This window comes from Silene latifolia, chromosome 11, assembly GCF_048544455.1.
Source record: "Silene latifolia isolate original U9 population chromosome 11, ASM4854445v1, whole genome shotgun sequence".
NCBI classification, from domain to species: domain Eukaryota; kingdom Viridiplantae; phylum Streptophyta; class Magnoliopsida; order Caryophyllales; family Caryophyllaceae; genus Silene; species Silene latifolia.
In genome coordinates, this window is record NC_133536.1 from 17,121,565 (window position 1) to 17,145,109 (window position 23,545).

Genomic DNA, 23,545 nt, shown 5'->3' on the forward strand with positions numbered 1-23,545 from the left:
ACAATATACATAAACAGTACAAAACAATATCAAATGGCAAATAACAATGATAGCTTCCGGTGCCAGTATGTTGGTACTCCTCAAGGTCTCTCGCGGTCCTTCATTTCCTACAATTCTACCTTAAACTCCTTAGATTGTTACTGATGAATGCATTCAAGTCTACTAAAATGCAAAGTTTGTACAATGTCACATTGTATGATGAATGAACTCATGACTCGACCTAGGCATTTGCACGTGTTACAAAAAATAAACCTAAGGGTAATACCAAAAAAAATAAAAAAATAAAAAAATAGAGAACATTCTGAAAAGGAACCTCACAAAACCTGTACACTGATCCACCTTCCAACCCTTTCTACCAAAAAATAATCTGAAATCCAATATTGCTCCTGTACACCTATCTCAAATTGTCTCTTCTCTCCTTTCACAGGTCATCACGGTCTGATTACGTCCCACATCGAATGGAAAAGCAAATATCATGATTCCAACTTGAAAGGAGCGAAAGGCATTGCTTTGAGCTAAAACATGCTCCCAAACAACTAAAACTTCTTAAATGCTAGACGAGACGAGTGTTCTCAATTATTCCACAGGCTCAACCTGTGTCTTCTGATGAATATCACTAATAAGATCCTTCAACTCAGGAAAGACCGACACAAGCAAGCTCTCCAAAATAGCATAAGCAACTTGTTTCAGGCACACTGACGACTGCATACGTGAAATAAACCTCTTAGAAGCTACTCTTAAATTCAATTGACCAAGTGAAACTACTGTGAAATAACAGACTGGTTACGAGGAAGCAAACGGTTTTTTTTTTATTATGCTTAAAAATAAAGATATTAAGTTATTAACATATTGGTGTTATGTCGAACAATAATCAATAATGAGACCACATAGGATCGGGTTTTTTTAAACTGGTTCGGGCACAAGCCGCTCCGTGGCTGAGCAACTTCCCACAAATGCACGTGCTGCTGTTAAATACGACGTAGAAACTATACAAACATTTGGGGCGCAATTTTCTGTCAGCTTTATGTCCAATTGTCCATAGTATATACACTATTGAGTGTAGTTATTATTAGATCAAGACCTGAGCCCCACTTACAAGGAGGAGAGAATTCATATGCTTAAAGAAGATTTCATCCTAGAATGTACGAGTAGCTCCTAGGCCTTACAAAGTGCTCAACTCTTTCTTCTTTCTTCGGTGTGGGATACTCACATGTGGCTCTTAACACGGGTTTGAGCTCTTATTTGAAGAGAGCTTGTTTTGGTTCAGTGCTTAAGTAGTACTGTAATTTGCGAGTTTAAAGGTCCATGCAGCGGCACAGTAGGTTTTCTTTTCTGCCAATGGTGTTTAACTAGACACAAAGTAGCTCTGCCAGAAAGCGGCTTTGAGAGAAGCCGCTCTACCATTGAGCAGCTTATACCTGGACCAACTTTAAAAGCACTCGTACGTGGAACTACTTTTATTTCAACATAATCCAATTCATTAATTTCTTTTTTATTAAGCATTATAAAAGCTTTTAAAGAAAGCTGTTACCTGAAGAAAAAAGTATAGATCTCGTGCACAGCGCTTGTACTGCTTCTTCCCAACTAAACTGACCAGCGGCGCTGGAGCTCCGTCTGTTTACAAGTAGACAATGAAATTAATATGCTTCCTTCATTGCAATATCCAACACCCACCCACAACTGTTTGAGCAAGTTTATCTACGATAATCGATACCTGTACCTTAACACTAAGTTAACAATATCGTCCAGTGTTACTCCGACAAGCCGACACGTGTTGGTGTCGGACACGAAATTTCTGAATTACCCCGACACGGTTAACGGTGTGTCTTGACCAACTGACACGACACGTTATTTTTATAAATAAAAATAAAATTTTAAAAATAAACACACAGTTTCCATAAAATTAAAAATTCTAGTTCGTATATAAAGTCGATTGCTAAAAAAAAACATAAATAATGAACTGAACCTTTTTTAAACTTGGCAAATGGAAACAAAGAGTTGCCTTGGGACTTGTTAACAAAAATAATTAAAAATAAAGAAATTTGACTAGTCAACTTTTATTAGGTCATAACTTTTTTCAACTATTCAGTTTTCACAACTATGCAACGCCGTCGCCACCATTCCAAACAAAATGAAAAATATTGCACTTTCACCCTTCTTCACTCTAACCCAACCCAAATCTTCTTCTTCTTCACGAAAAATCCACCGTTGTACTCTCTCCGGCGCCAACACGGCCGGCCTTCATCTTTCGTTGAAGAATTAACATTGAACTTTATACCTGCGTTACTCCGACACGGCTGCTGTCGGACACGACACGGTGGCCGACACGACACGTGACACGTCACTGACACGGCTGTGACAAAAATGTCAGCCAAAAATGAAAAGTGGAATACATGGCACTGTGGTAGACACGGGGATTACTGTATAAAGTTCAATGTTAATTCTTCAACGAAAGATTAAGGTTGGCCGTGTCGGCACCGGAGAGAGTACAGCGGTGGATTTTTCGTAAAGAAGAAGAAAATCTGGGTTGGGTTATAGTGAAGAAGAAGAAGAAGGATGAAAGTACAATATTTTTCATTTTGTTTGGAATGGTGACGACGGCGTTGCATAGTTGTGAAAGCTGAATAGTTGAAAAAAGTTATGACCTAATAAAAGTTGACTAGTCAAATTTCTTTATTTTTAATTATTTTTGTTAACAAGAGGCAACTCTTTGTTTTCCATTTGGCAAGTTTAAAAAAGGTTCAGTTCATTATTTATGTTTTTTTTTTTGGCAATCGACTTTATATACGAACTAGAATTTTTAATTTTATGGAAACTGTATGTTTATTTTTAAAATTATTTTTATTTATAAAAATAATGTGTCGTGTCAGTTGGTCAAGACACACCGTTGACACACTGTTGACCGCCGACACGCGTCCGACACCGACACGTGTCCGCGTGTCAGAGTAACACTGCTTTATACAGCAATCCCCGTGTCTACCACAGTGCCATGTAAGTTCCACTTTTTGGCTGACATTTCGTCACAGCCGTGTCAGTGTCGTTTCCGGCAAAGCCGTGTCAGACACGTATCAGGTGTCGTGTCGGCCACCGTGTCGTGTCCGACAAGCGACACGCCACCTGGAAACCGTGTCGGAGTAACGCAGGTATCGTCAATATGCACTGAAAAACTTCAGCCAAAATGGATCATTCATGATAACAATGATCCTGATATAGAAAACCAAAGATAGTGTTTAAGGTCTCTCATACACAGATCCAAGAGTGATCTAGTCGTCAAATAATTAGGGTTCGGGGGTTAGCACGAACGGCCATAAGGATATAGAAAAACATGAGAAAAGACCAAAAAAAAAAAAACAAATAGAGCAAAGCAACAAAAATAGAAACGAAAACCAAAGATAATAGCAGATGCAAAGGGAAATAATAGACCTCGACACCTCGAGTCTTGAGTACCTTGACAGCCTTCAAGGCCCGGTTACCAGAATTTAGTAAATGAAACTCATAGCATTTACAAGGAGTCAGATGAACTTACTGAAAATCATCTTCTTGACGTAGTTAGCTCTTCGAATAGCCTCAAACTCCATTTCAAATGAACCGGATTGCGAGGACTTACTCCTTGCTCCACGAGGTGTAGCTTGAAAACACTTTTCCATTTCATCCAATCCGCCACTAGTGATCTCAAGCTTTAAAAAGAATTTACCATCTGGCCACAGAATCTGAATAAATATACATGTACGTGAAAAACCACACTCGCCAAGGAAAAGTACATGATCAAGCACACAAGTTAAATCATACAACATGATTACATAAATAAACAAAGAGGATAAAAGGTCCGCAACGGATTAAACACAAAGAAGCACACATAAGGGGGTGGGGGTGGGTAGGGGGTCTCCTTGTAAGTGTGGCTCAGCTGTTACCAAAAGGCATTTATTGCCCAAAGCTTAAAAAAACACTCTGCTCTAAATCAATGATCACTGTTAGAGCCTGAGATTGACTTCCTGACTGACCACAGAGCTCCACCCTTACCAAAGAATTACAGAAGTGGTAGTCTGCAGGATCCAGGATCTAGCTTGTCTGAGTAAAGTACGAGTGCTTTTTATCAACTATTGCTTCCGAATGTAATGAGCAGAAAGCCTGTCAGCGCCTTTCAATGAGAAAGGCGCACAATCAGATCTTGTTTACCATGTTAGAATTACTCGTAAGCCTAGAGGAAGGCTAAACAACAAGAATGCAGATGTTTGCAGAAAGAATGACAGGAAACATTGCACAGAAGATCAGTGCAGTAAAGTGTGATTGGGGAGTCTGGTCAGTGGAAATAGAATATATAAGTGGATTGGTCGCAATTTAATATTTAAAGAAAGCAGTCCAGCAAGGGTCTGCTCAGAAACTTCAGGTGTAGACTTTACCTTTAAGAGGGGATGCCTCCTATATCAAACATGACGATTTTGGACGTTTGTGATTCCATATGAAAAAAGGAAGTTAATTAAAAAAAAGTCAAGCTTAAGAAGACAATTCTTCTCACAGCTACAAAATTAAGTGTTTCCAATTCACTTGGAGAAAATTGCTGAGATCCTCTAAGAACACCCCCACTACCTTAACGCCCTAGCCCTAACGGGAAGCTAAAAACCACTCCCATACATTATCCCAAGAGGAAATAAAACAATGTCCGAGTACCTTAAAGGCCCCATCAATGGCAGGGTAGCAGGGTTTGAATATGCATTGAGAATTGCATCAACCGACGAATTCATGAAACGCATACATTTTAATTAGTCGTTGCCAAGAGTAACTACCCCCATAATACCTTGCACTTATCCAAAGTGTATTCACTACTATTTCCATTTTCGAAGGAGTTAAGAGACTCGCAATTCTTTGGTACTGGATTATGATAAAATAAAGCTAAATGATTCAATATAATAAATGCTCTTATTATGGTATACCAGTCATTCAACTTCCCTGTTTTGTTAGGGTACTGTTGCGTACATTTGACCTTCTTATCCCGTCATTTGTGGGAGTTTGTGGGAGCCCTTGTGGCACAGGGGTAATGTAGTTGAATTCACTTCTTTCTTCCCACTTACATTTACCAACAAATGTCATTTGCGAGAAACCTGCCAAAGAGAGAAACATTCCCATTGCTCATCCCAAGTTTCAATTGATCTCCCACAGATAGAAGCAAACTCAAGATGAAGAAAAAGATGGGACTCAAGCTCCTTCTCCCAAAAATTACGTAAACAAAAGGATCAAGTGCAGCAATAGGCCTACGCCTAATCTCACCAAGGATACCTTAGTCCAACAAAACAGATGGACTTTAGGAAGGGTTTTTTATTACCTCATTCTCTAATACCTTCATTATTGAACTCAAAAGTAGAAAGCTCCTCCATTTCTCACTCAATAGCTCTTTTCAAATGACTTTTCCAGGAATAGCAAAAATATGGTCTGAGTCACGTTGAAATGTAGCATTATGAAGATTGGAACTATTTGTGAGGAAACTCTCTCTCCAATTTCAACTTTGTAGACAACAGAGGAAGCATGTTTTATGAGGAACTAGCCAAGAGTCCTACCCACTGGCTAGTTTATCGTACATGTTCTGAAGTATATGTTTCCAAAGAGAAAAGACTCTAGAAAATGTCATGACCACTTCCCAGCAGCCTTTTTTTATGAAGCATTCAACTAAACCAAAAACTCCTTTCACATTTGCACTACACAGCTTCCCAACTAACTAGATGATCTCTCCTTTTCTCACCACCTAGCCATTTAAGATTTAACTATTCCTACAGGTAATTCAGAGTTAAAACAATGACAGACTGACAGGCACTAAGATGAGCCTTGAGAGACAAGACTTGTTTAATGTTATCCGACTTTTGATGAAGAAATAAGTTCATTTCCACCCATGTCCATTTCACCACTCTCACTTCCGCCGGCTCCTAGAATGCTCGTATATCAGGTTTCATCCCAATGGACTGGTTTGCTATCTAGTCTCAAATGAATGCTTTGGCTAGAGAATTTGGAGGGAAAGGAGCTCAATCAGAAAAAACCTTCAAAGCTAAGCAAAGTAGCAACGACATTACAAACTTCGTTCCTCGTATATGGTTTTTACTTTTTGCTGGTATTTTGGTCTCATCCTTTTCTTTACGTCCTTTCTGCATTTTCACTTGTACTCTGCCATGTTCGGGAACTCTAAACACTGAAGTTCAATGACCAAGTAACTTTTAGCTTATTAAAGTCGATGTACTAGACACAGAGACAGAGTTTGTGAATGAAACAAAAAAAAATAAAAACCTCAAGCAAATTTCTCTAAACTTCAATGATTAATATACCTAATAATTAAAGGGCTCTGTATAGCTTCTTTGATTGGTGTTGCACTTAGATGAAAGCAGACTCCGTCAGGGCGGTGCCTGTACCTAAGCTTACAGTTAGTTACCTCAACGGTAGTTCTAAGGAAATGGTATGCTTGTCATCTTATACTTCAAATATAAACAAGAAGTCTATAAGATACGCACACGCAAAACAGTAGGAGACTACATAACACAGAACCAGCAAGGGACATACTAATTTGAAAGAAATAAAGGGCTTGAAATGCTTACGTCTTTGACCAAGTGAATCCCTTCAGCAACAACATCCTCTCTGCGCAACCAATTAATCTGTCCAATCAGCCAATCATCAACTGCATCTTCCATTACTATGTGCAATATTTGCTTTGAGATCCAAAAAACTTGCCTCCTGTGGTATTACCAATACGGAATGAGATAATGTGGTTCCTACTTCTCACTTCCCAGTGGTAGAAGATCAGTGGGAATTCTCAGTAAATAAGTAACTAGAAATAGAGTAACAATTTTCAAGATATTAGTCAGTGTAGCACAAGCCCAATGCATTCATAGGGCGTTGGAGAACAAATATTTTCAGACTTCTAATCATACATTTACCTCATCACTTCTCCCACATGAAGTGAGTTGTGGGAATCAAATAAGAATTTCATTTCTCCAGTCGATAACTACAGTAAAAAAACTTACAGGACCAGACCAGTACTCATCACTTCTAACAATGGTATTATCTTCACCAAAGCCTTCAACATCAGACCCTTGATTGAAGAGCCAATTGACCACAGTTCACAGTAAATGAAAACTCAAAAACATCTAGGACAGTTTGTTCAATCTAATTGCAATCAAAGCTAATTTCACCCACAAAATGACATCCACAAAGGCAAAAACTAAGTACATAGAAGCACAGGTGGCAGCAATTTCAGAGAAGAAATTTGGGAGGGTAATCAAGTACACAAAATGGAGAGAATTTTGAAGAAATGAATTTCTGCAAGATGAGCAATTATATACCTTATCCAGCCTCGCCTGCTAAGCTGAAATACTTTGTCGACCAAGTTCAACACAGGTACACTCACGTTGGGTGGCGTCCACTGCAATAAAATGAAGATAATAAGATTCTGAACAAGTTAAAGAGCAGTGCTCGGTAAAGTTCACATTGATTATCTTTAGAAGAATTTCCAGAGCTTTGTTCTCTCTTTAGAATCGTTACATATTCAATGCAGGAAAATACGTCAAAACATCAATAAGGAAGAGTGATATTCTGACGAAGAATAGCATAAAAGTGGAGAAAGTCAAATAGCTTAAGGCCTAAACCCTAACTTTCTTTCAGAAATATATAGATTGATTACATTTTCATTTTGGAAGGAATGATACCTCTGGAGGTACCCCAACAGGGTCATTAATAGGGTAAGATGTAACTGGCAAGCCAGCTGTTCCAGTCAAATCAGCTTTCATCTCAAAGCGCTGGCTCTTTTCAGCTGATTTAGAATATGACCATGCACCATCTTCAGTTTGTCTGACCACCCTTGCTGGAACTTTGGATTTCAATCCGTTATCTGAGTGCCACCCATTCTCTTTGACAGCAGAATCCTCAACAAGGTCGCGAGTTTTAATATCAACGTCATCATCAGAAACACTCATACTTGATTCCATTGAAGCATCCAATGAAGTATGCATCTTTAGATCAGATTCATTCAAGGATAGGTGTCTGGCTGGTACAGATCTGAGGGCTCCAGAATTCAAAGAAGATGAACCAACAACCTTGTGCACTAAGCCCTCTGGAACTCCCTTAAACTGCCGTACAATATCATCAACAGCATCATCTACATTGACTGCATCATATGCCACAACAAAGTCGTCGATGTTTTGAAATAGAGTTCAAAAAGCTTGTAGGATTTTTCTAAACACTAGCGAATCTAGACAGAACAACGAATATCCCCTCTTCTACACACAGTCCAGCAGCCATCAATCTCAAGCCTGAAACAAGTAAGCACCCCGACCCCCACCCCTACCCCCTCCCAAAAAAAACACACACACACAATTTAAATCACTTTATGGCCAACAAATACAGATTGGCTTATCCAACTGCAAGATGATGAATATATACACTTGCAAGCAGCTTCACTCACAAGCTAAAACACGAGAGAGAGAAAATTATTCACATAAATCACCACTGTGAATACAGTAGCTGGTTAAACAGAAGACAAAAGCATCTAAGCACATACCTGCAAGTGTTTTCATTACTGATGCCGACTTCCCAAATGAGTAGCTCTGAACAGACAATAGACATTAAGTCTTACAGTTCAACTTGATTATCAGTTAGAACAAATAAAATTATATGCAGCTGACCCACACTTACCTTTGAGGAAGCACTGAGAAAATCCCACACTTCGTGCTGCTCAGCAACATTAGCTATAGCTAAAAGATCCTAGCACAAAATGATTCAAATTTCAGATGATAAACAAAATAGGTCCGAAAGAGAGCCCCGCCCACTCGCCCAGACAAACTACTGAAAATAGATAGGGTTATTTAATGGGAATACTCTCAACTATGCGGGTACTGCTTAAAATACTCTGAACTCTAGTTTAACTACGAATAAAACCAACTTTTACACCCCTCCGCTTTAAACAAAATAGCTGTTTTATTGACTACTTGTAGCAGGTTATTTGTAGTTCGGGCCCACTTTTATCTCTTTAAACGTCCTCATCTTCCTGCTTAAGATTTTCTGTAATATTTTTTTTCTCTCTTCAATTTTAATGGTTCATTATCTCTCACACTTTTTAATTTTTCTTTCTCCTTCCTCAAATGAAAAACTCATCTTCATCTTTATCAAACTCATGTAATTCCAAAATTACAAGTGGTACTACTCAATAATCTTTCCCTATCAGAGCAAATTCAGATTGTACGGAGTATATAACAAGGGAAAATCGATCATATTATATACAATTTACATTTATACATGACATTTTTCTTTCTTTGCCATGGCTAGTATGTATGTTCAGATGGGTTTGCATGATCATCAACATCCTACTTTTGATAATATGGCTTAAGATGAAGTGTATAAATTGGGTTAATATATTGACATACTTTTGATTCTCAACTGATTACCCAAATTATTGAAATTGATCTCTAATTCAAAAAGTTATCAGCTTTCCTTTTGATTATTGGGTTAATTTTCCCTTAAGATTCAAAGGGATTAATAAACTCTTTACAATCTTATGCATTTGCTTAAAATTTGAAGGGAATTTGTAATTTAAGAAAGTTGGCATATTTACCATCTTATATGCTATTTTCTTTCTTCCTTCTAGTTCTGGGCATCTATACACCAAATTAGAAACCAATTTTTTTGTTGGAAGAGAGCACATATCTCTGGACATTTTGTTTTCATCTTTTGCATAATTGGATTCTAGACACAAAATCTGGATATTTCCATTTTAGCGGGGCTTCAATGCTGTTGTTTGATCATCAATGCCAAAGAGAGAAACTCTTCAGAAAATGGGTGTATTGAACCAGAAGATTGTATATTTTGTATGTGATATGGAGAAGATGGGATTAGGGAAGATCAACGGGACATGTTCGTAAGGATCGTCAATAGTGTTTTGGTGTGTTGGAGAAAAGAGAGAGAGAGCATTAATGGTGTTAATGGAATGTAAATGACAATTAGAAAAGAAAAAGAGGGGTCAAACACATTTTTACTGGTTTAGCAGGTAGCCGGTCCATCTATACTAATATAAGGGAGAAGGTGTAAAAGTTGGTTTTATTGATAGTTAAAATAGAGTTTGGAGTATTTTGAGCAGTATCCCCATAGTTTAGAGTATTGTCATTAAATAACCCAAATAAGACACACCTGCAGATATTTGTCAAGCTGAATACAACGCTGATGCACAAATGTATCTTCAGTGCTGGAAGAAAATATTCTTTTAGGGGGCAGATGTAAATTATAATTGGGTATAGCCTTAAGTTGTCGATGCAGTCTCTCAAAGTTCCTATATCTGCAAACAATCATCACCAGATGACAACAATGAAGTGCAGCTGTGAAGGTTACTAACTCGAACATTCTCTCTAAAAGAACATGTTAGAAAGTAAGGTTGAAAGTGTAATCCGCATGGGAAAGAATATAATCAACTTTAGCAGACGAAATGTTTTACTCCGGCTAAGTTAGATGACACAGCAGTGGCATTTAATATACCAAAATGACGTGAAACCAGAATTTTAATGACTTGCGTGTACTAGGCAGAAAGACAAGCTAGTTGTTAATTTGTTATCTACACCAAAATCATTCGTAGCACTCTGGCGCCTAAACTGGAAACATTACATACCTCCTTTTCACAAACCATGTGCTACTTTGCGCATCAGTGACTGCAACGCAATACACAGCAAATGACGTGGACCCAATTTTTTCAAAGTAAGCCCCAATGACCTGCCAATTAAGCCAATTATTGCATCAATAATTCAGCCTACCTCTATTTCACAATATAAGAAGCAGAGTAGTTTAGTGAGCCATTTTGCTATACTACTCATGATCCAAAGCTAAAGAATAGTAAATATTGTGATCCACTGGAATGGGAAAAGATACGCTACAAAGAGAGAGAGAGAACCAACCCGACACCTAAGCTTGGGGAAATGTGACCCTTGAGCCTTGATCACTGACCTTGAAACATCATTCAAGTTATGTATATGCCTACCAAAATCAGGGCTGTCGAAGTCCTCTGAAAGGAGAAGTCCTTCGCTTTCACCACTACAAGTTTTTTTCTCCTCAAGTTCAATTTTCAAATCAGAAGTACTGCTGGATCTCCTAACCCTGCCTTTATTCCCATCAGTGATAGTTGCGTCCCCAATTTCATTAATAGTAGACAAGTCTAAAGCAGAATACTTTCCTGCATTATGAGACACTTTTAACTTTTTGTTATCATCTTTAATTTGATCTATGGAACTTGATTCAGGAAAGGGTTGAACTATAGTTTCCATACCAGGTTTTGTAGATTTGTGGATTTTATCTTTATAATGTCTTCCAATAGCCCACATTTTCTCAAGATTATCTGGGGAAAGAACTTCAGTTCTTCTCTGAGTTGCAGCATCCAGCACTCGTGCCCACTCAGCAACTTTAGGATGCATGGACTCACCATCATTTACATTAGAAGAGGCTGGTGAAGTCTCCAAGGCCACAGCCTTCTGGTCATCCATTGCAACTGGTAACACATCAGTTTCTTGATCACCGATGTTCTCATGTCCCACATTTGCAGTTGTACCACTTTCTACACCCTCCTCGGCAACAGAACGATCATTATCTGCTTTTGGTGAATGATCATCACCATCTGATCCAATCAAAAATTCTCTAATGTGAAGAAGAACAAATTCAACCAACTGATTGACATACCTAAAACACAAAAAAAAGGTGGAAAAAAGTTACAAGCAATTCATTTTATTCAGGACATGTAACATGTAAACAAACTGATCAGTAATACTACCGTCAAATGCGTCATTCACTCCATGTCAGCAAAATAACAAAATATTTATTTAGTGTTATAAAAACCTCACATGTTACAAGTTGAAGAGAACCATCTATTCATTAAATTTCAAAACTCAACAGGACGGAAGGTTTAACATATAGCAGAACTACCAAGATGGATGAATAGCAGTAATAAAGCACTTTTTTCCATCGTAAGAAAACAAAGCAGCAAAATTATTTGGGATTGAAATTGGAAAGAAATAACTACTGGCTCCATGCAAACGGTCTTATGGGAAGTCCATTAGGGAGGAAAGTCAAAAGTGTAACAATTATACACTTCCGAAAGCTCCTGTTTGGACGTCAAAGATGACCTAAACCTTAGATATATAAGCTGGACAAAAGGCCTAGTTCAAGCACCAATGAAAAAAACCAATGCTGCTAAATATCAATCAAGTAACCCTTTGATGACCAACAGATTAAAGACCACCATCCAAATAAATACACTTTCAACTACCACTATTTTACCATAGAATAATACTCCAGAGTATATCCAATCCTATGCCATTTCTAGGGTAGTGGATTGGTTTGGGAGCTGAATGCCAAGGCAGACACATCATGCAAATACTTCACAAGAACTCCTCAAAGATAGGAACGTCAAGTAAATCAGGTAGATTCTTATGACTAAATGATTTTCGTCTATGCTTTCTTCTGAATTATCATTGCAGCATATACCCATAAGATACCAAAGAGAAGATGAATAGGTTCATGTCAGTAAGAAATTTAATGCAACCTCAAAATAGATATAATAGGAAACAGTTGCAGAAACTGACTCACACTGGAGACACCAGAGTCATAATAGGTTGGACTACTAAGCAAGTAACAAATTCTCGAGCAATACATCGAACAAGGGGGCACTGCGCTTCTCTAGGCTTAAGAACTACACCAAGTAATCCAGCCACAAGCCTCTGAAAATACTGTGAGGTATAGGCAACAAATTACATATAAACAAAGTAACAAACAATGAGAAGAAGAATAAAAATGAATGAGAAGAGAGACTATTCAGACCTTGTACTCACTATCTGAAGATATCAATGCCGGATGAAGAGATTTAGAAGCCATAAGATGCTGTTTTAATTTTTCATCCCTCTCTTCAGAAGACAGAGTGACCATAACATCCACACCAATAGAGGCTTGAGTTTTTCTATACAATTCCAGATGATCGCTTATTAAGTCGACTATATCCCTGACACATTACACAGTTTTATTACTTATGACATACCAACTCATTCACCTGCAACCAAAACAGTACAACTTTACAAGGGAGGCTAATCAGTACAAAAATTACCGTGTTAACAAATCAACAATATTTACTTCCTTTATCCTTCCTGCAACTTCTCCAAGGGCTTCCAATATAACCGTGCGCATGAGGTCAGGAGCTTCTTTGTCCGGTGTTATATTAGAATACCACAAGTCTGTAACAAAATCTTGAATAATTCTATTCACAAAGTCCTCCACTGCAGCCTCTACAACAGGTGAATCAAATTTCCTCCTCCATTTTGAAGGAACGGTAGAGAGACGAGAACCATTCACCGAGATTCGGGTCTTCGACAGATTAGTGACACGTGTGGGTTTGCTGCTAGGTGTAACCTTCCATCGAAACTCTACCTCATTAGCTAGATAACGCAAAAACAATGCGATCAAGCCTGCAATTGGTACGTTCATCCACATTGACTTGCTGGTGTCTGCATGAAATTTGGAAGGACCACGACTAGTTATATGATAATTTAGAAAAGTATGACAGAATATCCAGTATCAGTCTTCGAAACAACGAGTAAGCAGCACAGCCTTCTACATGAAACCTTAGTCTACTGTATTTAAAATACATAATGCATTCATTCAAGCTTGTGCCTCCAATATGAACTAACAGATTTAGTGTACTACTCCCCCGACCCACCATAACTGTCAGAGAATTATGAAATTTCGGCCAGGCGTTCTGTAAACCACTGTACGACTAATCAAACTACATCTGCATGTAAGCATTTGTGTACCATTGTGGAAATGCGCATAACCAAAAACAATCAAACCCATTCCTTCATTGATGTTCTCACAATGTAACTAGATCACACTCTATGTTGGCTCTTGGTCTAACATTTACTCCCTAAATCTTATGACCCCACAACGGCATTACCCTTCACAAGGCACTCCAAAGTCCAAACCAATAAAGTTTAACTAGAGTACTTCCACTGTTCCATTTGATTGTACGTATATGTTTTTCAAAATATGTGACGGTAATTTTGAGAAACGTATACAATCAAAGGAAACAGCGGAACTATATGCCACTCCCCTAAACAACATTTTTCTTCAAACAATAGTGTATGGTTGACACTTTGTACTTTCACACTCCCAACAAGGCAACAACAATCCTTCATAAAGCCGCTTTACGATATTTATGTTAGTCGACCCCAAATCCTTATATAACTAACTCAACTAAAGGTCTAAAGCACTACCGTTGCTACAATTGAGAACCTCTAATCTATGTAACCTTGGGACGGCAATTGCGATACTACCAGGACTAGCAGGGACAGTCGCCCCGTACAATTAAAAAAAATTGACACTTTTAAATAAAATTTACGACTTTTTTCTAATTTACCTTATTACATAAACACTTGGCGCAATGGCGCTATGTAACAACAAATCCTGGTTCCGCCATTTCGTCAATGTGGAAAGACGTGATAATTCAAGGTTACAAGCAAAATGAAACAACGAGGAATTTAAAAACGAAGAAATAAACGTTAAAAATAAAAATAAAGGAAAACATACGTGATAAAAAGTAAGTAAGAGAAAAGATACAAATCGTCCACCATAGAAACCGAACTTTAGCTTCTTCAATAAGATCTTGTATCGTTTCAATCTTCGCCATTGTTACGACACTTCAAAATTCTACCGTTTGTATCTCAAGGTATAGAAGAAATTCAATTGCGAATATGAAATTGAGCAATATAAGATAAACAATTGAATTTTAATTAATGATGATCATTCGAAATTCCGCGAAAATTTAGGTATTGTTAGAAAGATTTGAAAGGAATTGCGTTTGAAAAAATTGAGAAGTCGGAAGACGGAGAAAGAGGAGAGGTTGTTAAAGGAGTCTCGTTGCGTTCGTGTTTCAGGTGTTTTGCCGGGTTATTGCTTTTTCCTATTCTTTATGTCTATCCACTTTGGATTTTGTATTTAGTGTTGGATTTTGTATTTAGTGTTGGTCAAATCCGTTCTATAAGCGGATACAATTAGTCTTGCTGAAGACGGGTCGGAGTAAGTGACGGATAATGTCACTCACAAAATGGATAGGGGGACAAGGTGGGGGCACCCTCATGTGCTTCCCTCTCTCCTCTATTTGGGTCATTTGTGAGGAAAAATGGTATCCGTCACTCCAAAGTGACGGATACGTGCCGTCACAAATGAGATTTTGTGAAGCGGATATTATTTGATCAGTTTTAATTTTAATATTAATAATAATAATAATCGATTTATTGTTTTTAAATACCAAGGCTCTGTAACTAATAGAGTAGATGTAGCTGAAAATTAGGAGCGGATAAGCTAACTGATTATATAAAAAAAATGATTGTCAAACTAACGGGAAAGGTAACTGATTTTGATGAAATGACGTAAAAGAATGTGATAATAATTATCTAATAGTATAGATTTAAGGGGTAAAAAAGGAAAAGAAAAGCAAATAACTACCTGAAATCTCAAATGTTACTCTAGCTAGCATTTCATTTCAGGTAGCTTATTTAAGCAAATAAGCTACTTGTTAAACGCTTATGAAAAAATAAGGTACCTAAAATTTCCGTCAAATAAACTGGTTCAACCAAATAAAGTACTTGAAGTGCATTATCAAACGCCCAAAATCGCAGATTGATAAGGACCTTTTATGTGTTCTATATAAATAACAAAGCGTCTTGCTTGTGACGGACAATATCCGTCACAAGTTGAAGACCTCTCACAATAAAGCAAGTGGGTTGGCAAGTGGGAGGAAAAATGGAGCACCCATACATATTGCCACTTGCATCTTGTGAGAGGGGCATTATCCGTCTTCAGCTTGTGACGAATAGTGCCCATCTTCAATGAGATTTTGTGTATAAACAATATCTTACATATTTGAATGTCAATATTTATCATTAACTATTGGATTATCAAAACAAAATTATATACTAGGTATATACTGTAAATGTTAATTTTTGACTATCCGCCTTTTGGCCAGTCATGCTATTGGGCGATTATATAAGAGTTACCATTGACAACATCTCGACGTCGTTCAAACATAAGCAGTCGCACCAGGGATTACTACTTGGTACACTAAGTCGAAAACTTCAAGTCTTCAACAATGCTTGTATTATTATGAATATAACGACGACTTTCTTATATATTCTCGTAGATAAAATTGGAATCACAGAGAGGAAACACAGAAGGCCGGAAGAGGAAATAGAGGGAGAGGAGCAAAGAAAGTATGCTTAGCCAGTTCGACCCATTACACTCACTAATGATTTTCGACATTATATTATACGTAATAAAAGCGCTAGCATACACGAAAAGTGTCCACGTTGATGAATATTTCATCACAAAATTATGGAGAGTCTAATTCAACAACCATGTTATCGTTCCAAACACAGTGTGTTCTACATCAAGCCAAACAGGGGAGGGGTACAGTTTTGACACCACCAGAAAGCCGGTGAAGTGCTCTTTCTCCTTTCATCTATATACACTTCCTCCGATGAAAGGCTCTGCTGCGCGATGCTTGAGCAACTTCTTGCTTCAAATCTGCAACCAGCCATAACCGTGAAGATATTATTAAAGAGGCTACATGATAAAACTCGTTCACTTGTAGCATCCTAAACTGCATCGCCAAACACTGACTCTCTATCCCTTCCCCCATTCCGTAACCCCACTCTGGTACAATGGAATACACGAGACAAGGTGACAACTTTCAGATCCACGGGTTAATAATCACTCCCAACTTCGAAATCCTAAATAATGACACAAAGTCCATCCTTCTCCCACTGGAATACAAACCCGTCTTTGCATTGTATTTCGAGGCCATCTCACAAATAGAATCATTAAAGACAATTGAAACAGTAGAAAATAAATGTAAAAGGGCAGGACGCAGTTCTCTGTACCATTGCTGGTTTTTCCTGAACTCGTTCAAGACGGGATATATATTCTCAAAAGCAGTGTAGGTTTCCTCTCTCACCTGCACAAGCCATGCAGTATAGGTAAAGTACAAAATTATTCACCGAGAGAGAATCGCCAGAAGTCAACAACCCTTTCAGGCTTTCAGTGTTCACTGAGACATGCTCACCTTTGCTCCAGTGAGAACAATCTTTCCTGAAACGAATATAAGCAACACAATCTTTGGTTGCTTCATTCGATAGATCAAGCCGGGAAATAGTTCTGGTTCATACTGTGACCAACAGAAAATATTACACAATTATTTCCACCGTATAAAGTAGCTGACCAAATGATGCTCAATTCTTCAAAAGTACCATAAAGTTTGCCCAACATTATACACCTAAGTTTTCCAGCCTTCCAACACACCACGCCAGCAAACCAGTGATATCGCCAAAAAGTGGCAATAAAGTACTCCCTCCAATTCGCTATAATGTTCCCTATTTCCCAAAACGGATTATTCAGGTAATGTTCCCCTTTCCTTTTTTGGTAACTTTTTTCTCTTATTTTATTCATTTCTCTCTCCTATAATCAAACCCCACACAACTTTTTTATTCCTATTTTATTACTTTTCTTAATGTTTTGGCCCCACAACTCATTATTTAACTCCTATTAATTCATCTCTCTCTCCTAACATCAACCCCACCAATGTCCTTTATTCATTTTTAATAGTATTTCTTAAGTATCGTGCCAAAAGCAAATGAGAACAATATAACGAATTGGAGGGAGTACATCATAAAAACAACACACTTTTATCTTGCTTTTTTTTTCTTTCTAGAAAGCAAACAAAAAAACGCATTTTATCCCATCTGAATCCTCTATTTACATTAACGTAGATGTATATACAATTATACATGACCCAAATACGATCTGGGGAGAAAACAAGCAAGTGAATCCTGATCATCCCTATTTAGATGAAGATACTAAATCTCACATTAGCAACACAACTTCTTATCTTAATACTTTGTGGTCATTGTCACATAGCTATGACTTTTAAGTTTTTATCAAAATACCACAGTATATGGTTGTACCAACCACCAGAAGATATCCACCATTGGTTGGCCGTCCTCGTCAACCCAAACAAAAAGTTCGATAGTATGGATTTATCAACCAACCTCCCAACACGAGAACTGCACTAGAAACAGGGTATTCCAGATGACCGTCACAATTTCCTTGCCATCCACATAAGATAAATGAATAATAGACTAGCCTATAGCAACTAGCAAGTACAGTGAACAGATGCACAGATAGACATAACGACTCAGGCAAAGATATACGGGGACCAAAGGTCAACAACAGATGGAAGTAGTTGGCACTTACACTAGAAAAGGCACCGTGAGAGTAAGCAAGCCCCTCCAGTCTGATGGGAAACTTAACATCACAAGATCCGACAATATTCTGAATTTTAAAATCCTACAACAAAACGATGGTCAAACTGTGAGATTTTACTCATCATACTGTCTTACAGAACAAAAGTAATGAAATCAGACATACAACATGGCGAAGTAAGTTAAAACTTACAGAAAAGCATAAAGTAAGGCAGAGGTAGAACACTGTAAATCAATACCTTAAATTTGGCAGGAAATCCCAGCTTCTGAATAATTCGAGCATACTGAAAGAGAACAAGGTGTGAGGTAGTGACTAGCATTGGAGAACCAGATTAAAAAAAAAAAAAAAAAAAAAACTAACCTTACGTGCCGCCAGTTTGGACTGACTCTCACTTTTAGCTCCGGTACACACCTGAATACAGCAGATAATACTCAAAGATGAGAATGCATCCTCGAAGATTTGAAGAAGCCAACAAAAATCACATTCTTGATGACATTTGGAAAGGGTTTATGCCCATAAACAGGAGGAAAGAAGCAAGCAAATAACAGGCATGCAGCCATTAACATACTACACGCCTTAATCACGAGTCTTAAAACCTTACAGCTTAAAAGGTGCAAGTGCCTTGAGCCAGAAATTGAGAATAAGATACACACTTACCATTTTGCCAGAAGCAAATATTAAAGCCGTTGTCTTGGGCTCCCTAATCCTCATAATTACGGCAGCAAAACGCTACAAGTCACAGACATGACAACAGAGTAAGTACAGCATGCAGATAGCAATTAACCTTAAATCACAAATTACAACAACTATAAGAGATGCTTCATCAAAATCACCTTTGGATTGTACTCAGCATTACGAGCTTGTAATGCAATGGCTTTGAGTTCCAATTTGCAGTCCAAGTTCACAGTTGAGACAATGTTCCTAAGATGAGATAAATAGAACATAATAAGAACTTTGTAACAGCATTACCCTAGCGCCTTATTGAATCCAAATGAATACACACTAACAGAAATGTTAAGCAAATCATTCAATAACACCTATGAAAATACATAAAGTAGAAGTTAAACGGTTGAAATAGCACCTAGAGTCCTATGAAAATACATTTTGAACCGCGTAATTATATGTTACAATTTGAGGTCAACACCATAGTAAGTAGACACGAAAAAACAAATTGGTTGTAGAGCCTATTGTTATCCATCTTAAAGTCGAGCCTGTCTCATCAGCTTTAAACATTTCTTCCAAAATGATGGTATGTTAGTGTTACACACGATGAGCCAAGCAGCAGCGCAGCTCTCCTTAATTGATACAAAAGGAAGTTAAAATTTACATTAGAGGAATGAAAACCAATTCATTACAAGAGCTCGTTCAACACAACATTTTCAGAAATTAGCCATCATAAATTTACGATGCTTTTGTAGGATAGGCACAAATAGGATTATACAAAGGATAGGCACAAATAGGATTATACAACCATATGTATATAAGCATTGTACAACCAAGGTATAAGTATCTAAGCTTATATATATTTTTTCTGAGCTAATTCAAAGTTCAGATTTTTAATGTGTAATGAATGAGCTCAGATACTTTCTAATAATATAGCTCATATTCTTTAAAATAAAACTCGGATACTTGATTACAAAGCTCATATTCTACACCGTACAACTGGTGGTATAGTCCATGAATTGGATAGATTTCTAGGACCAACTTGGAATTAGGGTCTCTTATCTAAAGAGGCATAGCCATAGAGAACTGCGTGAAAATAACCAGCAACAGCATGACATAAAAACCGACAGCAGACGTACTGGAGAGTAGGGATGATGCCGGATGGGTGCTTAGACAAGTCAACTGGCTGACTAGTTTCCAATCCTTGTTCTGCCATTTAAGATATATCTCCCCTCCCCTTTCCTCCTATGATCAATCCGCGGGAAGTAGGCTCAACCTGTTACACTATCAAAATCAATAACCAACAACATCGCAAACTAAACAAGCTCATGTCAGATAAGAATGGCAAACATGCATTGCCAATCATCTCAACAACGTTGCTAAAAACGCAAGGGATTCACAATGCATAATCCAACCAATCTACAACAAGTGATGAAAAATGATGTTACTCAGACTCATTAGAAGTATCCAGCAACGGTAAACGTCCAGGTGTCAAATTCCGCTAATTTAATGATAAATATGCATATTTCGGCTTAAAATTTGTCCCAAGTGCCTACCATGTCCTAGAGTCTAGTGTCAAACACCGGTATAAGAAGATTCCGCTATTTTGACGATAAATATGCATATTTCGGCTTATAATGTGTCCAAGTGTCTACCATGTCCTAGAGTCTAGTGTCAAACACGGGTTCGCGAGAGAATAAGAAGAGTCGGAGTAACATAGACGAAGACAACTAGCAAAACATCCATACAATAAGCAAAACTCAGCATCCATCATCAAATGTCTTAACTCACGCGCACATAAATTACACATGTACAATTTGGGTATAAATTTTGCAATTACAAGTTACAGCAAAACACAAAACACCGTATTTTGCACAATCTAGGGTTTACATTTACATCAAAAATCTCAACTTTTTCCCATTTTACTTTACAAAATCACGATACAAAGACAACCCAGTTCATTTTAAATAAAAATCGAAAAAGGGTTCATTTTTTTTGTTAATCAATCAATTTTCCTATGATTCTCAACGATCCTTGGAGAAATCAACCTAAAAACTCTAAATCCCCAAATTAATCAAATGAATCGAAGACGGTCAAATCAATCGAGATCGCAACAATACAAGATAGATCCAGATGCGACGAAAGCGGGATTAGGTTAAATTAATCAAAACAAAGTAAGATCTATAACGATTATAATCGAAAACAATTGTACTACCTGGGAGAAAATAGGGAAAAATCAAAATTAGGGTTAGGGAAAAAGGGGGAGATAATTGAAATTAAAGCGCGAAAAATTTGAATTTAAAGGTGTTATATAAGAAATGAGGAAGGATTAAGAAGAAATTTGGGGGTTTTATATATATGAAGGAGGGAGAAAATGGGATTTGAGGAGGTGAAGAGGATGTTGTTGTTCCTGCGGTTGACAGGAGAGAAGGGTCTGGAATCTGGATAGGTAGGTTTATAGAGCTCTCTACCTTTTATATTGCCTCTCTCTCTTTGTTTGATTTTACTTTTTTGCCCCTTGAGTTTTTAGGTTTGACTTTCTTTTTTGGTGTTTTTTTCGTGTAATAGTAGAGGATAGAATTGGTAAACGGGTCAGACGGATCGGGTTTGGGTCAAGGCGGTTTGGGACGAGTTCTTTTTCGGGTTTGAAAGGACTCGAGATAAATCGGGTTGGGTTGAGTCAATTCGAGTTCGGCTGGACTATTATTATCAAGTTTTTATGTAGACTAAACAATTTGCAACCATAAACATTTGAAACAGATCATGTTGGTTTGGGTCATGTCATGATATGGGTCATGGTTGGGTTCTCACTTTGGGTGTGAGGTCGGGTATTGGTCGGGCTATGGGAGTCGGGTATTTGCCAGGTTTAATAGAGGATATGGCCCATATGGGTATTCAAAAAGTGGCTCGGGTCGCTTAGGATGGGATACATTTTGGTCCAATATTCAGTAAAAAAAAAAAACATGATGACTTGTCTCAGTCTAATCCAGTTCAGACAACCTTAAAAAAAAAAGCAAAATAATTTTTGTTTGGCTAAATCAGTCTTGTTCAAACTTGGAAAATAATACTCCCTCCCAGTCATTATAATGTTCCCCTTTGATATGGGCACGATACTTAAGGAAAATTACTAAAATATTAGTAAAAAAGTTGTGTGGGGTTGGTGATAGGAGAGAGGGATGAATTATTAGTAGTTAAATAAAGAATTGTGGGGCCAAAACATAAAGGAAAGTAATAAAATAGGAGTAAAAAAGTTGTGTGGGGTTTGGTGATAGGAGAGATAAATGAATAAAATCAGAGTAAAAGTTTCTAAAAATAGAAAGGGGAACATTAGTTGAATAATCCGTTTTGGGAAAGAGGAAACATTATAGTGACTGGGAGGGAGTAAGTTTTATTTATTTAACGTTACAGCATGTTTTAGTATAACTTTGTTTGTTTGTCGTTTACTATAGCTTTTCTGAGTTAATATTATCGTTGGTTTAAGTATAATTTTGCTTGTTGATTAATGTCATAGCTAGTGTTACTTAATATTACCATAACTTCATTAGTCTTACCTATTGTTGATGATATAGTGGTTTTGATGACAATAACATAATGGTATAGTTTAAGTGTAATGGTATAGTTTAAGGTTGTACTCCATTATGAATATGATTTACTCAATTATGGACATAAATGACCATTATATTCTTAATTTTCTTATGACCTCAAATTACTTATTTCAAAACCACCAACCAACCACCACATACAACTAGGGGTGTTAATGATACGAAACAGCTCGCGAGCTACTCGAGATCGGCTCGGTCAAAACTCGGCTCGTGCGAGCTCGACCAAGGCTCAGGTTGGGCTCGAGAGCTTAACGAGTCAAGTCAAGCAAAGGCTGGCTCGACTCGAAAAGCTCGCAAGCGGCTAGAACTTGTGTGATTACATAAGATATTGGTCATATTTTATAAAAATATTTTCCCAAGATTATATTTTTTTATCACACAAATCAAATGTCTCGCTGATTTGCCAAAATTTTTTACATATAACATTCGAGCCTTATTATTGAAAATATCGAAAGAAAAAAATAAAAAATAAATAAACAGTTTTATAAAGACTCGATTTGGGCTCGAGTTTGGCTCGAGCTCGCGTTAAAGCTCGAAACTTTATAAATTATAACGAGCACATTTTTTTCAAACTCGGGTAAACTCGAGATCGGCTCGAGTTCGAGTTTTGGTTCTTGAGCACAAGCTGAGCAAGGCCAAGCTCGGGCTCGGCTCGACTCGTTAACACCTCTACATACAACCACCACTACCCACCAACAACGTCCACCACAACCATACCAGCCCCCATCAGTACTGTCGCACCACCCCCGACCCCACAAACCCGCCGCATATACCTGCACGCCACAACCATCGTCTCCCTACCGTCACTGAGTCCCTTCCCGTCGCCTCCCTAAAAGTGGCGGAGTCAAGGCATCCGCACCACACCACATCGTTACTACAGCCTCCTAAACGACATCAACCACGTCGCCCTCCGACATTTGATATCCGACCCGCCTTCCACCGCAGCCGCACTTCCAGTGTTCCTAATTTTGTTA

General features: G+C 37.8%; 2 protein-coding genes across 12 annotated transcripts; both read right to left on the minus strand.

Annotated features, from left to right (window-relative positions):
- Window positions 1-29: 29 nt before the first annotated feature.
- LOC141611245 (uncharacterized) lies at window positions 30-14,987 on the minus strand. Of its 11 annotated transcripts, XR_012528573.1 has the most exons (18): window positions 14,578-14,974; window positions 13,103-13,499; window positions 12,823-13,000; window positions 12,592-12,731; window positions 11,279-11,685; window positions 10,911-11,185; window positions 10,628-10,728; window positions 10,156-10,300; window positions 8,668-8,736; window positions 8,534-8,579; window positions 7,683-8,140; window positions 7,320-7,399; window positions 6,576-6,711; window positions 4,932-5,099; window positions 3,527-3,710; window positions 1,532-1,614; window positions 253-702; window positions 30-128 (listed from the first exon to the last, which is right to left on the minus strand). XR_012528573.1 is itself a non-coding variant. In XM_074429744.1 (16 exons), exons 1-16 carry the CDS (start codon window positions 14,675-14,677, stop codon window positions 577-579), a joined length of 2,925 nt encoding a protein of 974 aa, XP_074285845.1. In that variant the 5' UTR covers window positions 14,678-14,987; the 3' UTR covers window positions 138-576. The 11 variants fall into 11 exon arrangements, 3 of the variants coding, with proteins under 3 accessions (XP_074285845.1, XP_074285847.1, XP_074285846.1); XR_012528568.1 differs by lacking the exon at window positions 4,932-5,099; XR_012528575.1 differs by lacking the exon at window positions 4,932-5,099 and having other exon boundaries at window positions 12,823-12,992; window positions 14,578-14,952.
- Window positions 14,988-16,237: 1,250 nt separating this feature from the next.
- Window positions 16,238-21,420, minus strand: LOC141611248 (TATA-box-binding protein). Its single transcript, XM_074429748.1, has 10 exons — window positions 21,185-21,420; window positions 20,109-20,245; window positions 19,140-19,227; window positions 18,964-19,035; window positions 18,667-18,717; window positions 18,545-18,589; window positions 18,298-18,390; window positions 17,111-17,212; window positions 16,929-17,002; window positions 16,238-16,572 (listed from the first exon to the last, which is right to left on the minus strand). Coding segments are annotated over exons 2-10 (603 nt in total). The 5' UTR covers window positions 20,186-20,245; window positions 21,185-21,420; the 3' UTR covers window positions 16,238-16,571.
- Between the last annotated feature and the right edge of the window lie 2,125 nt (window positions 21,421-23,545).

What these genes read in the sequence shown, in the direction of transcription:
- LOC141611245 (XM_074429744.1), bottom strand. Translation starts at nt 14,677, where the DNA reads ATGGCGAAGATTGAAACGATACAAGATCTTATTGAAGAAGCTAAAGTT. An exon ending in CCACAAATCTACAAAACCTG is followed by an intron (nt 11,186 to 11,278) that starts GTATGGAAACTA and finishes CTCATAATGCAG; the next exon opens with GAAAGTATTCTGCTTTAGAC. An exon ending in AGCAGGCGAGGCTGGATAAG is followed by an intron (nt 6,712 to 7,319) that starts GTATATAATTGC and finishes GTAATACCACAG; the next exon opens with GAGGCAAGTTTTTTGGATCT.
- LOC141611248 (XM_074429748.1), bottom strand. Translation starts at nt 20,185, where the DNA reads ATGGCAGAACAAGGATTGGAAACTAGTCAGCCAGTTGACTTGTCTAAG. An exon ending in GGCATCATCCCTACTCTCCA is followed by an intron (nt 19,228 to 20,108) that starts GTACGTCTGCTG and finishes ATCTCATCTTAG; the next exon opens with GAACATTGTCTCAACTGTGA. An exon ending in ATGCTGAGTACAATCCAAAG is followed by an intron (nt 19,036 to 19,139) that starts GTGATTTTGATG and finishes TGTGACTTGTAG; the next exon opens with CGTTTTGCTGCCGTAATTAT.